At 38.8% G+C, this 15673-nt stretch overlaps 1 protein-coding gene across 5 annotated transcripts in view; it reads right to left on the bottom strand.

Moving 5' to 3' along the window:
* Positions 1 to 15673, bottom strand: part of psd3l (pleckstrin and Sec7 domain containing 3, like) — a 69194-nt gene that overhangs the window by 24209 nt on the left and 29312 nt on the right. For all 5 annotated transcript variants that reach the window (XM_056737024.1, XM_056737025.1, XM_056737023.1 and 2 more), the window contains 4 exons: positions 13099 to 13179; positions 12704 to 12816; positions 12301 to 12359; positions 3882 to 3971 (listed from right to left, as the gene is read on the bottom strand). In XM_056737024.1, coding sequence (XP_056593002.1) covers positions 3882 to 3971; positions 12301 to 12359; positions 12704 to 12816; positions 13099 to 13179 — 343 coding nt within the window. The remainder of the gene's footprint in view (positions 1 to 3881; positions 3972 to 12300; positions 12360 to 12703; positions 12817 to 13098; positions 13180 to 15673) is intronic.

Below are 15673 nucleotides of genomic sequence, written 5' to 3'. Positions count from 1 at the left end.
TAGTCTAGATTTAAACTGACAGAGTGTGTCTGCCTCCCGGACCGTGCAGGGAAGAATATTCCAAAGTTTAGGCGCTAGATAAGAAAAGGATCTACCACCTGCACTTGATTTTGAAATTCTAGGTATTACCAACTGACAGGACCCCTTAGAGCGTAATGTACGTGGAGGTCTGTAATACAATAGAAGTTCATTCAAATACTGCGGCGCTAGACCATGTAGGGCTTTATAGGTAATAAGCAAGATCTTAAAGTTAATGCGATGCTTTATAGGTAACCAGTGCAAGGTGACAGAACCGCGGTTATATGCTCATACTTTTTTGTACGTGTAAGAACTCGAGCTGCCGCGTTTTGAACCAGTTGCAGTTTTTGTAATAGGCCCGCAGGGCAACCACCTAGAAGTGCATTACAGTAATCTAGTCTTGATGTCATGAATGCATGAATTAATTTCTCTGCATCTGACAGTGACAGCATATGACGTAATTTAGATATATTCTTAAAATGGAAAAATGCAATTTTACAGGTGTTTGCAACATGGCTTTCAAATGACAGAGTACTGTCGAATACAACGCCAAGATTCTTAGCTGATGACGAGGATTTTATGGAGCATCCGTCAATCCAGCCTTAGAGATAGGGTGAGAAGCTCGGTCACTCAGGAGGAGCTCAGAGTAGATCCGCTGCTCCTCCACATCGAGAGGGGTCAGCTGAGGTGGCTCGGGCATCTTTTCCTGATGCCCCCTGGACGCCTTCTCGGGAAGGTGTTCCGGGCATGTCCCACCGGGAGAAGACCCCGGGGAAGACGGGACTGCTGACGAGAGAGGACCGGGCCAGGACATATGTTTAAGTTTGTATTTATGTTCATGTGGCCGGCAGTCGACCGTGAGGTGGCTGCCCGTCTTTTACTTCAGTGTTATTCTTTGTTTATTTTTATTAAAGTTTGTTAAATGTTCGCCGTTCCCGCCTCCTTCCTTGCCAACTTTGAACTGTGTTACAGTCTATTAAGCTATAGAAGCTACTTCTGCATGCTATCAGGATATAAACATGAATTTGCACTATTGTTGTACTGACACTGACAGGTAATTATTTATAGTGAACTGTTGTGACAGTAAAAATCACTATTTGAATATCAAGCCATGAACAATGAACTATTTGACAATGTATGTTTAACTAGACTACTGTACAGCCTGGGTATCTTGAGCTCAATCATGACCATCACCTGTGTTCACTTACTAAAATCTAGTATGGAGTAAAACATGTTTTATCATATTTAAAGGGGTCACATGGCGCGAGTACGTGTGTTTCTGTGTTTTTGGTGTGTTATAAGTGTGGGAGCAAAACATGCATTCTATGTAAAAGCGAATGCTCACCCAGACCAGCCTGAAAAACCTGGTGTAAACACACCCCCACAAATCTACATCAGTTGGTGGTCTGATTTGACTAAGACCGCCCAAATGTAGATACAAGTAATAGTACAATTGAAGAGGAACCTAATGTTCCAAATATGGTCAGAGGCGTTACATTTCCCTCACACGCTTGCAGTATTCCACCAATCACTACACACTGATGAACTGGCCAATCAGAGCACACCTCGCTTTTCAGAGCCATGAGCTTTCTTCAAAATCTGTGTGTTTCAGAGAGGCGGAGCAAAGAGGAGATACTAACATGCACCTTATGTGGAAAGTACAGCGTTTTTCAACCTTATATCCTGTAGATACATTACATTACATCTAAAACAAACCATAATATTCATTTTAGCCCTGTCATATGACCCCTTCAATTAAACACCTGACAAATGATCAATAAGCTGTACTTATCTCTTACTACTGGTTGATATTTGAAAAAGTTAATAATCTTGTTTTTGACACTGATTTTGGCTGATGTTTTTGTAATGTATTTAAGCGTAATAACACTTCATCAACTACCACCACATAAAAATGTGCTACCGGCACAAGCCTAATGGCAGCAAATGTTTGGTCAGGAAATAACGTGTGGTCTGATGACATGTTTCTAGTCTATTACCTTACATGAATTTAGAAGTCTGGTTTCATATCAGACAGGAGTTTTTAAGAGGAAAGTTCGGCCCAAAAAAAGAGTTATCCATTTTATACTCTCATATGTTTATAAACCTGTTTGTGACTCATTTGTGTTCGACACACACAGGTTTGACATGACGTGAGGTTGAATAAATGGTGACAAAATTTTCTCTTCAACGTGAACCGTCCCATTAACTTCCCAAATCATCCCCTACCAGCTAATGGTGTTGACAGCACTGTAGCAAAAAACTCCATAAACCACATGACGAAACATGAAAATGTTTGAGTTTTCCTCTGCACAACACACTTGTCACATGCAATTCACAATGCAATAATGGTGAAACACAGCAGCGTGAATAAAAGAAAACATAAGAAGGTCAATGATGCGAGATGAAGAGCCATCGAGTTACAGTATGCAACCAGATCACACAGAGCATTTGATATATGAGTTTTTAATACTGTATGAGAAATGATGACGGGTCACACAGCACGTGAACTTCACTACAGTCTGTCATCTGGTCATTTCTGGGTGTCATTTCTGGGGTTTTTCTGCTGTGTATTAAATCATTTATCACTGCAGCTTACACTTTAGCCTTCAACTGACATAAAGTAATAAGTCAGTGAAACAGACTACATCTTAAATGGATATGTATGTGTGTGTGTGAAATGCTTGTCAAGGTGAATGAGGCTGTGTGTGAAGAGTGAAGTAGAAATGAGTGAAAGTAAGTCATGTTGGTGGTGAAGCGCAGGTGGAAGTCTCCACTGATGGAGTTTGGCAGAGGACGGTCACGACAGACGCTCAGCAAGGGCACTGAGTTTTACTGCGAGCGGCCATATAAAGTGCAAACTCAACATCTCACGCATGCACTCCACGTCCTGTCAGTGTCAGGTGTAGTGCTTTTATTAAAGCCATCCGCTCCGGGGGATTTCATTATTCACAGATCTAACTCATAGTGTCCATACGGGCCGGTTTCCACCTGTGGCTTCATAGGCCTGGCTGCGGTGACTGTGCCAAAGCCGGACGTGACATCTCAGAGATATCACGGAACAGCGCAGCAGGCGGTCCATGGAAATCACAGAACGGCATGAAAAAAGCACTGAACGTTGTGAAGTCAAAATAACTACACTGTTTATCCATAGACGCACGCACAAAACCTATTTATCAAACTGAATGAACATTTAGGAACAGAACGGGTGTGTTCAACAGCATTCTGAATCTTGACTTATTAAATTAAGAAGTTGTAAAGTGATTTATATTTCATATTGAGCACATTTATTTCACAGTTACCCATCTTATTGAATACATGAATACATCCGGACACGTGTAAGAACCAGTGAGACTTGAGATTATCAGTATGCTGCCACAATGGATTTGACAGCTCTGTTCTGAATGTTGTCATGGATGTGTGATGCATCGACTGCTAAATAAGCTGAAAATATCAATGATTTTGGCTTCAGAAGAGATTTAAAACTTCAGTCAATAGGATGTTAATGTATGTCACATTGACCCATTTATAAAGATGAACACGACTTTTTAAATGTAAAATGATTCGTTTGTGTTCAAATGAAGTAATAAAGTCATGTGTGATGATATGAAGGTGAGTAAATGATTTTTGGGGGGTATGTCAGAGGTGAAGAGTAATGTAGGTCAAAAGTTTGAGGAGCGTGCGTCTGTCTCCAGTGACATCATATATTACTAATGAATGCAGGGCAAGAGCGCTTTTGTGCTGAACTTGTATCGGATGTACATACATCAGCGAATGATCCGTTCATATCAAGTGATCATCTGTGCTCTCTTCTGTGTTAAATATATAAGACACAGGACAGGAATGCTGGGAGATTTAGGTCTTACCTTCAGCAGTTCTCGGGGGAAATCTTGTCCTCCGTTGAGCCCGTCCAGGTTATTGATGAATTCCTGGCACGTCATCTTCTTTCCAATATTCTGCGGGGCATGAGAAACATTTATTGGCCGGTTAATGGGACAGAACGGCAATGCATCACTTTAATTTAAACACGTGAGCTCACAGTGACCTGACAGCAGCAGAGGAGGCCATCTATTATCACATCCCAGCCTGCACTGCTACAGCTGCTCTATATCTGACAATATCTCTGTTTAAACCTTACCAACATGTTCCAAAGAAGAGGTCTGTAGTCTTTATCCTGCGCTTCTGGGAATACTGAAGGAGGAATTTTATTTTGCTTCTAACAAATTGAAGAATAACAAAGAAGACTAAATAGAATATCCACTTCAAGGGAGATCCTCTCAAGATCTTGGTTTCAAAATGTCAAACAAAGTTTTCTTAAAAATACTCATGTCAAGAAATTCTTTTTTTTATTAATTAAACACAAGGTATGAAATGTTAGGAACAGTTTAACTTTTTTATCCTCATTACCATATGCATTTAAATCCCAATCCCATAGCATGTTTAAAGAACACAAGCCATGATGCATAAGCAAGTTTTTATTAATCATACATAAAAAAACAAAAACGAATTATATTTTAATATAAATTTTGACTTAATTTCTTTCAATGTTGAAAATGGTCTGTATCAGTATTGATAAGGGAAAAGTCGTGAACACAAAAGAGAAAAATAGAAAGTAATCTGCTAATCTGTAAAGGTACTGTTACATGGGTTTTACTCAAATAAAATCAAACTTCATGTAAATATTTTCAGTGATATATTTTAAATATATAGCCTTTCAGATAATAAAGTGGGACGGATCGGATGTGTGTTTGGACAACTGTACCGAGCCTATTTTACACTAATTAAAGATTCTTTGACTTTTAAACTTTTCAGGTATGTTTATTTAATAAACAAATTATAGACGTTCTTCCAGAGTAACCCAGAAAAGGGTTTTTAATAACCACATGTCTAACATGTGTCAAGACAGGAAGCATTTAGAAAGCAATCGGCTTAAAAAAAATATGCTTTTGTTCCTGTAATTTACACATTCATAATATTTACTGTACCAGTAACAATGTTTTGCTAGTGAAACTAAGTGAATGATGATGAAAGAACTGGGTTTTAACTGTGAGCAGCGTGCAGCTGAAGTGATTTAACCAGAGAAAATGATTCATCATTTATTGGCCTAAATTTTATTATCACCCGATACAGATAACACTCAAAATAACTACTTATCAGCTGATGCCGATATGGACGATAATTTATCGTGGATCCCTAATTATGATCATTTTTTGTGTAACCGAATGATATGTTTTATAACAAAAATCTATAGTGCCACGATGCTTCAGTGGTTTTGTGAGCATAAGCCACAAGTAAACTGACCAGTACTCTGTATAATCCAAAGACAGGATGTTTTCTGAACATCACCACCAGCATCATCATCTAAAAACATAAAGAAACTACAATGATGTACAATGATTTTGCCTGCTGTTTATATTTCCCGCTCAGACATTTGAATCACAGCACATCACGTGTGTCACATGGTGAATCAGAATGTTTAATATTACAGCTTGTCAATAACCTGCTCTGTATTTATATCAATGCGTTTCATAATGAACTGTGAGATCCGTAGAGACGAAAACTCAATGAGATGTGAAATATAATTGACTGGAGCACATCATTTAAACAAAAAATCTCCAGTGAGCTCACACACACAGATCTGACTGATCACAGAACATGAAGCCGTCTCAAATAAAGAGCAGCCGTTGTTTGTTCCACAGACTTCACTCTTTCTGCCAGCACCAGCCGACTTTGTAGGTGGACGGCACTGACAAATGTTCAGACTGGCACGAGATACTGAAGAGAGACACAGACTGCTTCACAAACACACACGTCTACACAACACCCTCCACAGCATTTCATCTGAACCGCGTCTCATCCATCACTTCAGTACAAGATGAAGTGGTTCTCTTACTCTTTTGGTCTCATTTGACACGGGTCACAAAGCCTACGTTATAAAACCTTCCTGTGCAGGGAAAATAAATCAAACCATGAGTCATTTTCTCAGGAGTTGCCAATGAAGAAAATACAAATGTGTGTAACTGCAGTCTTTAAATGTTTAAGATTTCAGCACAAAGAGAATGAAGACTTTTCTTATGTTCAGTAGGATTTAATAGAGTCTTTATAAGGGCAATCCTGTGAAATTGTCAACCTTACCATGGAAAAATCCAGAATTTATCAAAGGTTTTTACTATCCTAACAGCACAGATGTCAACATTTGCTGGTTCAAATACCTATGTCAGGTCTTCTTCAGGTCTTTATAAAGCATTCGTTTCATTTTTAGTGCATGATTTTTCATAATCAGGTAAGTGCCATTTTCAGGATTGTCACATCAATAACGCTACATATTCTTCATAAATGGACACATGAAAATTTAATTAAAGTAACTATTTGATGTTCTATATGAAGAGGCATCCCTTCTCAACTTGTTGGGTATAATTGCTTCAGGTTGGTCATTTTAATTCACAGAAATCCTGCAAAGTTTGTCGTCTTCCAAAAATGGTGTCCTTTTTGTCACACCCTGGCCTTTTTTAAAACAGAAATCTTGTTACGGCATATACAGGAGTCATGGAGCAAACTTCAATACTTATTAAGACCTTTTAAGACTCTCACTTCAAGTTTTAGCCTCTTCAAGTTTTAACCGGTCACATTGCTGACCCATTCACTATATACTGACTGTTAGAGACAGAACAACTAAACAAGTCTTGTTGCATTAATAAGGAGTATCACAAACTCATTCAGAAGGGTGGAAAGGAAGCACAAGAGAATTCACTGAGTGACTAACCCAATTCAAGGTTTATTAGAAAGGGAACCAGCTTTGTGGCTAGCCCTTAGCATGGTGGACCGGACAGTGTTGATCCACATGGAGGCTTCGCTGATTGCCTTCAGACACACCTCACACTTATTCCCAGAGACGGCCCTCAGCCATGGATCCAACTCCTTATACTACGACTAGTAGCACAAAAACTTTCACAACCTCTTCGGACAAATATGAAAAGATGATACATAACTTAATACCTTGGAAAATGGCATTTTAAGACTTTAAAGCTCCAGTATGTAATAATTTTGTAATAAAATTTCAGAAAATAACTTGCACAGTGTGATATATTTCCTCCAGTTGTGTACTTACAATATTTCAAAAGTCTCTAAAGATTTTTTATTTCAGAGAAATTCCGATTTTAAATAACTGGCCGTCCCGGAAAAGAAATGTCGCCTCTCAGTGACGCAATGTCCGCTCTATACTTTGTTCCGGTGTAGACCAGAATATCACATGGTCAAATGCGGAAGTGGTTGTTATGGATCACGATTACTCTTTGGCGAGTATTGAAGTGCCAGTAAAACGGAAGCGTCCATATTTGGATACACGCAGACTGTGTGACAAACGGAGGAATAAAACCAGGATAAATATCGGCCAGGCGTTTTCGAGATGGAGAGAGCTGCGCGACAATCTTGGACTTGACAGAGACTCTGCTCTCGCGAGTGTATTGATAGACAGGTAATACAAAAACAAATAAATTACCTCATCCGTGATCATGATTCGTTTATCCAATTTAGATACATCGCTATGGCGAAAACGCATTTAAAACGACATCTCCCATCGTCACTTGCTTCATAGCGTCATCAAGCTTCGCCTTTGTTATTGTTGGATATGCGCCCTCTTGTGGTCAAATACCAAGGTTACATATTGCAGCTTTAATATTTACATTTACATTTATGCATTTGGCAGACACTTTTATCCAAAGTGACTTACATTGCTTTATCCTATACATTTTACATAGGTATTTACAATCCCCTGGGATCGTACCCACAACCTTGCGTTGTTAACACAATGCTCTTACCACTGAGCTACAGGAAATTTTTAAATAGACTAACTGATCAACTTTGAATCCTTTTTAAGACCTTGCAGACACCCTGCTTGTGCACAGACCAATGTTTTTCAGATGTTTAAACTATCAACAAGGGTTTAGTGAAATATAAACAGATGGTTCAGTATATTGGTAACAAACACATTCTCTGAGTGTTTTATGTCACATCCATAACGCTGGAATTGCGCATAAATGTTAATCCTCATTAACTTTCACTATATTTTAAAGACATTCTTCAAAATATTTTGTCTTCTGCAGGAGGCAGAAAGTCTGTTTATGAGTTTGAAGTTGTGTAAACGATGACAGGAATATTCATAGTTCAGTGAACTACTCCTTTAAGCACCCTCGCATATATTTTTTTAAATATTCACAGAGGAAAAAGCGTTACGCCCTCATTTCACAAAATGTGATGTCTTTTCCTGTGATGTGGAGCTAAACATGAGGTAAAAGTGATTCTGTGAGTCTCTGTAACCCGTGTGATATGCATAATGCTGGTGTCTCAGAGAGCAGCCAGTGATTTGTGTGTGTGTGGGTGTCTGGCATATATTTGTGAAAAGATCGGCGGCTGTGCAGCTTTCAGCTGTCTTCACCCACATCATAAGCAACTGAACAATGTTGGATAGGAAAGCGTCTAGAGAAGTGCTGCGGCGTGGGCAGAAAACATCCACGTCTCCACGGCACATGTGCTCCAATCAACGTAAGTCCAAGATACATGACCAAACTCCATGGAGACTGGCGAGTTGAGCTATTCTTAGACATCCCAGAATGCACCTCACTTTTCACTTAAAGAGGGCGGTTGGATTCCTACTGACGGCACGGATCTGAAGCACATATTCAGACTAGGCTTTCTCTCCTCTGGTCATGTAGATGGTATATAGACACATTTAAGTACACTTAAAAGCTAAACCTTGAACATTCATCTTCATAGGAACTTATTTCCAAACGAGGCTCATCAAACTATTCCCCAACAATGACAATGATGCTCTACTTAGGTTTGACACCGGTTCAGAATCCTCTCATCCACCCGCATCATCCTCAACATATGACAAAAAAAACAGCCAATAAGTTTATATTTTTACTTTTAATACTAATTATTAGCTATTGTAATGTGCTTTATTATTGCTATATCAGGGAATATACAGAAATCATGGAGCTAAATTGAATACATTTGAAGACCTTTTTAAGATCTCATCTCCACTTTGTTTTAATTGGTTACATTGGCGACATAAAAAATGAAAATTCTGTTGTCATTTATTCACCCTCAGGTTGTTCTAAACCCGTATACATTTATTTGTTTGTAAAAATGGTAGCAATTTTCAGTTCTGGGACATCACCCACTACCATAATAGGAACACAAATATTGTATCTTTTTGGTTCTGATGAAAACATAACGAGATATTTTGAAGAATTTCGAAAAAACAACAGTTCTGGGGCACCTTTGACATGTACAGTTGAAAGAAAAAGTATGTGAACCCTTTGGGCTTACTTGGATTTCTTCATAAATTGGTCATAAAATGTGTTCTGATCTTCATCTAAGTCACAACAATAGAGAAACACAGTCTGCTTAAACTAATACCGCACAAACATTATACGTTTTCATGTTTTTATTGAACACAACATGTAAACATTCATAGTGCAGGGTGGAAAAAGTGTGTGAACCTTTGGGTTTACACCTTTGGGTAACTGTTGACCCTCCTTTGGCAGCAATAACCTCAACCAAACGGGTCCTATAGTTGCAGATCAGACCTGCACAACGGTCAGGAGAAATTTTGGACCATTCCTCTTTACAAAAGTGTTTCAGTTCAGCAATATTCTTGGGATGTCTGGTGTGAATCGCTCTCTTGAGGTCATGCCACAGCATCTCAATCGGGTTGAGGTCAGGACTCTGACTGAGCCACTCCAGAAGGCGTATTTTCTTCTGTTGAAGCCATTCTGTTGTCGATTTACTTCTATGCTTTGGGTCGTTGTCCTGTTGCATCGTCCATCCTCTGTTAAGCTTCAGTTGGCAGACAGATGGTCTTAAGTTTTCCTGCAAAATGTCTTGATAAACTTTGGAATTCATTTTTCCATCGATGACAGTTATCCGTCCAGGGCCTGAGGCAGCAAAGCAGCCCCAAACCATGATGCCCCCTCCACCATATTTCACAGTTGGGATGAGGTTTTGATGTTGGTGTGCTGTGCCTTTTGTTCTCCACACATAGCGTTGTGTGTTCTTTCCAAACAACTCAATTTTGGTTTCATCTGTCCACAGAATGTTTTTCCAGTAGTGCTGTGGAACATCCAGGTGCTCTTTTGCAAACTTCAAACGTGCTGCAATGTTTTTTTTGGACAGCAGTGGCTTCCTCCGTGGTGTGGTGTCCTCCCATGAAGTCCATTCTTGTTTAATGTTTTCCTTATTGTAGATTTGTCAACAAAAATGTTAGCATGTGCCAGAGATTTCTGTAAGTGTTTAGCTGACACTCTAGGATTCTTCTTCACCTCATTGAGCATTCTGCGCTGTGCTCTTGCAGTCATCTTTACAGGACGACCACGCCTAGGGAGTGTAGCAACAGTGCTGAACTTTCTCCATTTGTAGACAATCTGTCTTACCGTGGACACATGGACATCAAGGCTTTTAGATATACTTTTGTAGCCCTTTCCAGCTTTATGTAAGTCAACAATTCTTGATGGTAGGTCTTCTGAGAGCTCTTTTGTGCGAGGCATGGTTCACATCAGACAACGCTTCTTCAGAACAGCAAACTCAAAACTGGTGTGTGTTTTTTATTGGACAGGCCAGCTTTAATCAACACATCCAATCTCATCACATTGATTGGACCCCAGGTTGGCTGACTGCTGGCTCCAATTAGCTCTTGGAGAAGTCATTAGCCTAGGGTTTCACATACTTTTTCCACCCTGCACTATGAATGTTTACATGTTGTGTTCAATAAAAACATGAAAACGTATAATGTTTGTGCGGTATTAGTTTAAGCAGACTGTGTTTCTCTATTGATGTGACTTAGATGAAGATCAGAACACATTTTATGACCAATTTATGAAGAAATCCAAGTAAGCCCAAAGGGTTCACATACTTTTTCTTTCCACTGTAATTGTTCCTACTTCTTGCAGTCAATGATGTTCCAAAACTGAAAATTGCTAACATTCTTCTGAAGACCTTTCTCTGTCTTCATCAGAAAAAAGGAAATGTATACAGTTATGAAATCACATGATGTAGTATATGATGACAGAATTTTCAATTTTGGGTGGAGTTTCACTTTAACTTACATTTACTATATATATGATTGTAAGACAGCACAACTAAATAGTCTTGGTTTGTGATAACTCCTCATTAATGCAACATAATTCAGAAGGTTGGGAACGAAACCCCAGATAATAAACTGAGTGACTAACCCAGTGCGAGGTTGATTAGAAAGAGAAATGAGGCTCCGCTAATCGCCTTCAGTCACACAGAGCAGTACTGTACAGCTCACAGTTTTTCCCAGACACGGCCATCAGCCATGGATCCAACTCTTTATCCTCAAACCATTTGCACTAAAACTTGCATTTCCCAATTAGTCAATGATGTTGCTTAACAACCGGTTGTAAATGGACCTCCCACTATTCGCCTACGCTAAGATTAAATTCAGGCAAACTTTAGCATATGACCTCTTTGGGCAAGTGTGAAAATATGATACAAAATGTAATACCCTGGAAAATGGCATTTATGACTTTTCTCTAAATTGATTTATCTACTTGTAATTATTTTTCAAGACACCGCGGACAGCCTGTATATAGATCAGAGATGTGTTATGGTGTTTTGGTGATTTAATGCCGGTTGTAACATTAGTTTGCAGTGATGAAACACAACTTGTTGTAATGTGAAGTGATCTTTCTGTCGGCTTGGACCAGGGTGGTCATTCTCCTAAACGTCTGACATTAACAAAATATTTTCATTTTCAGAACTGCCTCTCGGTGGATGTTATTCACATCATTGTCTATACTTCTGTAGAAAGTGTTGAGCATAAATCTCCCAGAGGATCAGCAGTTTGTCACATACTCAAAGCACCAACAATCATCCCACAGTCACATCATAACTAACACAGAAATGAGATTTTCTAACATGTTCTGAACAGACATTGAATCTCTATGTCTTTATGCTGGCAGGTGATGTGGCTCAGTGAGCAGGAGTGGTATAGTTTTTTCACTACAGTATACACAATAAATGTGTTTACATGAATATAAATGTAATCGTCCAAAAAACAAGGTTAATATTCTGTTTGCAAAATATATTTCCTTTTCCGACTGTCAGGGTTAAAGATGAGTTTAAGTGAGGGTTAGAGATGTGTTTAAATCAGTTGATAACGGGCAGTGATAAGGTTAGACAGTGTTTGTTTTCCTGTGTTCGGGGCAAGAGTGTGAGACACAGTCATGTTAACTGTCTAGTGGAAGGTCAGAGGTCACTTACAGGGCCATGAAGGTCAGTGTTGAGCAGCATTACTGCACACGTAAGGCAATGAACTCCATCTGAAAAAAAAAGGAACGGTCAGTCGGTCACACATACAAATACTTTTGATGTCACACATGCATTCATCTGTACATCAGGCCAAAGTCTAATTCCACTGCCATGGCAACAGTCTTAGCAACAGAGAGGCTTTTTCGCTTTTTACCCATTTATTGGTCAGCTGTTTCTAAGATGGTTGCTATGAAGAAAATATAACATTGTGATAGAACATCTTAAAAGGTTTCACTTGATTTAGTTCATGACCCTGATGAAAAAGAGGAGCCTATTGATTCAGTGATGAGAGGCTGACCGTGTTCCATATTTAAGTCATGTGAAATAGAAATGTTGTGCTGAAGTGTGATGGTACCTTGTGTGGTGATGATGTCGGGGTTACACTGATAGTAGCGGTCAGAGAAATGAATTAACACCCGCTCTCTCTCCTGAGTTTCACCAATCAGTGAGAACGCTCTCAGAAAACATCTGCACCAGAGAAATGAAAACCTCAATATAACACAAGCATCATGTGACAAACGCTAGTCAAGAGCTTGGCTTGTTTGTGGCTCTTTATGAGTCTTCAGACACGACACATCCAACAAATCAACAGAAAATTCCAATTACATTATGTGAAAATATACACTAATATTCCTCACACAAAACTGAGTATGTTTATTAAAAATGATTTGCATATAAGCATTTAAACACCTAATAACAGAGCATAGATGAACAGATCATTGAAACACACAATTGAGACAGAACTTATACCTGAGAGATTGGTCCAATGTCATGCCTGTAAACTGGAAGAATGTGAGGTACTCCTCTGCCACCATCTTACTGAAGTCATTGCTGTCAACACAATCAGAGGATTTATTATTACCATACCATCATACAAGTAGCAAATAGTTCCAGCTTTTCAGATCCTGATGACCATATTTCACAATGAAACATCCATTTTATACATGTGACACAGAAAAACAGCAGAAGAGTGAGCAGGGCTCCAGACTGCCACCAAATGGTCACAGTTTGCGACTAAAATTTGAGAATGTGCAACTAAAGTTTACATCCAGTCGCACATGTGCAACGAGTAAATTCCCCCCCTGTTTGTTTGTTTCCCACGTCAAACGTGGAAGGGTCGCGTCAATGAATCCAGAATCTCTGGCAGGCCAAAGAGTGTGAGAAGGATAGGGAATGGCCACTGTAAGTGACTAATGTGTGAAGGGGGAGGGTCCTAGAGATAATCGAGCACACATAAAACATCTGTGGGAAGGAGACAGATATCCCAACCTGCTACGTGCGTCTGAAGTGAACAATGAGTGAGCGAACCCAGGGCTTGAGAGACATCGCTGAAATATTTCAAATCCGTTCACAGCAAGAACGAACGACAGGCGAATGTTTTGTTAAGTTTTATTTGACGTTACATGTTGTTAACATGAGGAAAATTGTCCTTAATACCCAATAAAATAATTTTAAGAACATAACACGAAGCCTTCCATTTTGCTTTAATGTGTAACACTGTAAACAATTAAATGACATACTTTTGGAGAAGCACAATTTCTGTTGGTTCAAATGACAGTCTCTCTATTTAGCACCAATCAATCAGGAAGCTGTCGACTCCTTTTAAATAAGCAGAACCAAATCTGCTGTCATCAACTTATTTGTCAGTATCGGTAATACAGTTATTTTGGGGAAATTGTGAATAAAAGCATTGCTGACTGATTTAAGGTGTGGCCCTAAATTTCTTGCTTCTGCTCCTAAAAATGTCAGTCAGGGGCTACAGTGCTCCCAATAAAAAAAGTTAATCTGAAACCCTGGTGAGACAGTATGTGGTAAACATCATATGTGTTCTGATTGGCTGTGACTGGGTCACGTTGCTTTGAACTCAAAAACTATGATTGACGATGACGTCACGAATATGTTCATTGGTTTGTGACATCACCAAATGCCACAGTTTGTAGCTTTTAATTTTTTTATTAATTCACCATTCTAATCTGATGTTAACAGTTCTTTTTTTTAATGAAATAAAAAAATAATCTGTTTGCATGCATTGAACTGAGAATCTTATAAAATCGATAGCTTGAGAATCGAAATTGAATAGGAACATCTGAATTGATACCCAGCCCTAGACCCATCCTCTATTAGCTCAATCACTGTGGGCATTGTTAGTAAGCTGCTGACAATCACCCACAGCGACAAGCCCAACCACTCTTAATGTAAGATTTCTTTCTATTTCTTAGTCAAATCTGCTTTCAGCCAATTTGTCAACAGCTTTAAAGAGAACACTCTTAACTAAAAATTTTACTGATATTTAGACAAACTCTAAGTGGTAAGAATGTTTTGTAAACATGGGCCCAAGTTACTTCTGCATGTGTACATTTTTAAATCGGCAAAGCGTTTTAAGTTGACGGGCGACATCTATGTTTTGGGCATTTACTCTTGAACAGATATTTAAGAGCTTGGTACGTATGTGTAAAAGGTCAAGATATTATATGTTCAAACTCTTCATTCAGAACAACTTTGACGCTAGAAACACTGCTGTCAATCAAACTATTCAAGATTATTTAAAGGGGTCATATGTCGTAAAGATGTGTTTTTCTGTGTTCTTGGTGTGTTACAAGTTGCCCATGCATGTATTAGACACGTTAAATTTAAAAAATAAAAGTGTGGGAGCAAAAGATCCATTCTATGTAAAAGCGAATGCTCACCCAGACCTGCCTGAAAAACCTGGTGTAAACACACCCCCACAAATCTACATCAGTTGGTGGTCTGATTTGACTAAGACCGCCCAAATGTAGACACAAGTAAGGCGGTGCACCTGTCAGTACAATTGAATAGGAACCTGATGTTCAAAATATGGTCAGAGGCGTTACATTTCCTTCACACGCTTGCAGTATTCAACCAATCACTACACACTGATGAGCAGTCTCAACTAAGACCTTTGTGTGTTTGTTTGTGTGTGTATTAGTTAGCATGCTTAATAGAGTTAATGTGTCTGTCTTTAGTGGAAGATGTCTGATAGAAAACCAAGAGTTACAATTTAAATTTAGGTTTGAAAAGACCAATATATTCAGAAAATGGCTGCAGTTCTTTGAAGATTTTGCTTTGAATACATTTTTAAATATTATAACTTTTTCTTTAAAAATCCGAAAGATTACAAATTCCTTTGAGGTATTAGTTTTCACAGTTATGAAACATCATTAATATAATTACTTGTATTCATAAAACAATGTGTGTGCATGTGTGTGTAAACATGTTTTCTCTATTTGAAGTAATATTCCTGTCATGTCTTCATCTGTGCATCTACAAGTGGTGTAACAATACTTCGTACTACGATATTTCGCGA

Source organism: Triplophysa dalaica, chromosome 22 (assembly GCF_015846415.1).
Source record: "Triplophysa dalaica isolate WHDGS20190420 chromosome 22, ASM1584641v1, whole genome shotgun sequence".
Lineage (NCBI taxonomy): Eukaryota > Metazoa > Chordata > Actinopteri > Cypriniformes > Nemacheilidae > Triplophysa > Triplophysa dalaica.
Note: the sequence above shows the minus strand (reverse complement) of the source record. Positions and strands in the feature narration are given on the sequence as shown.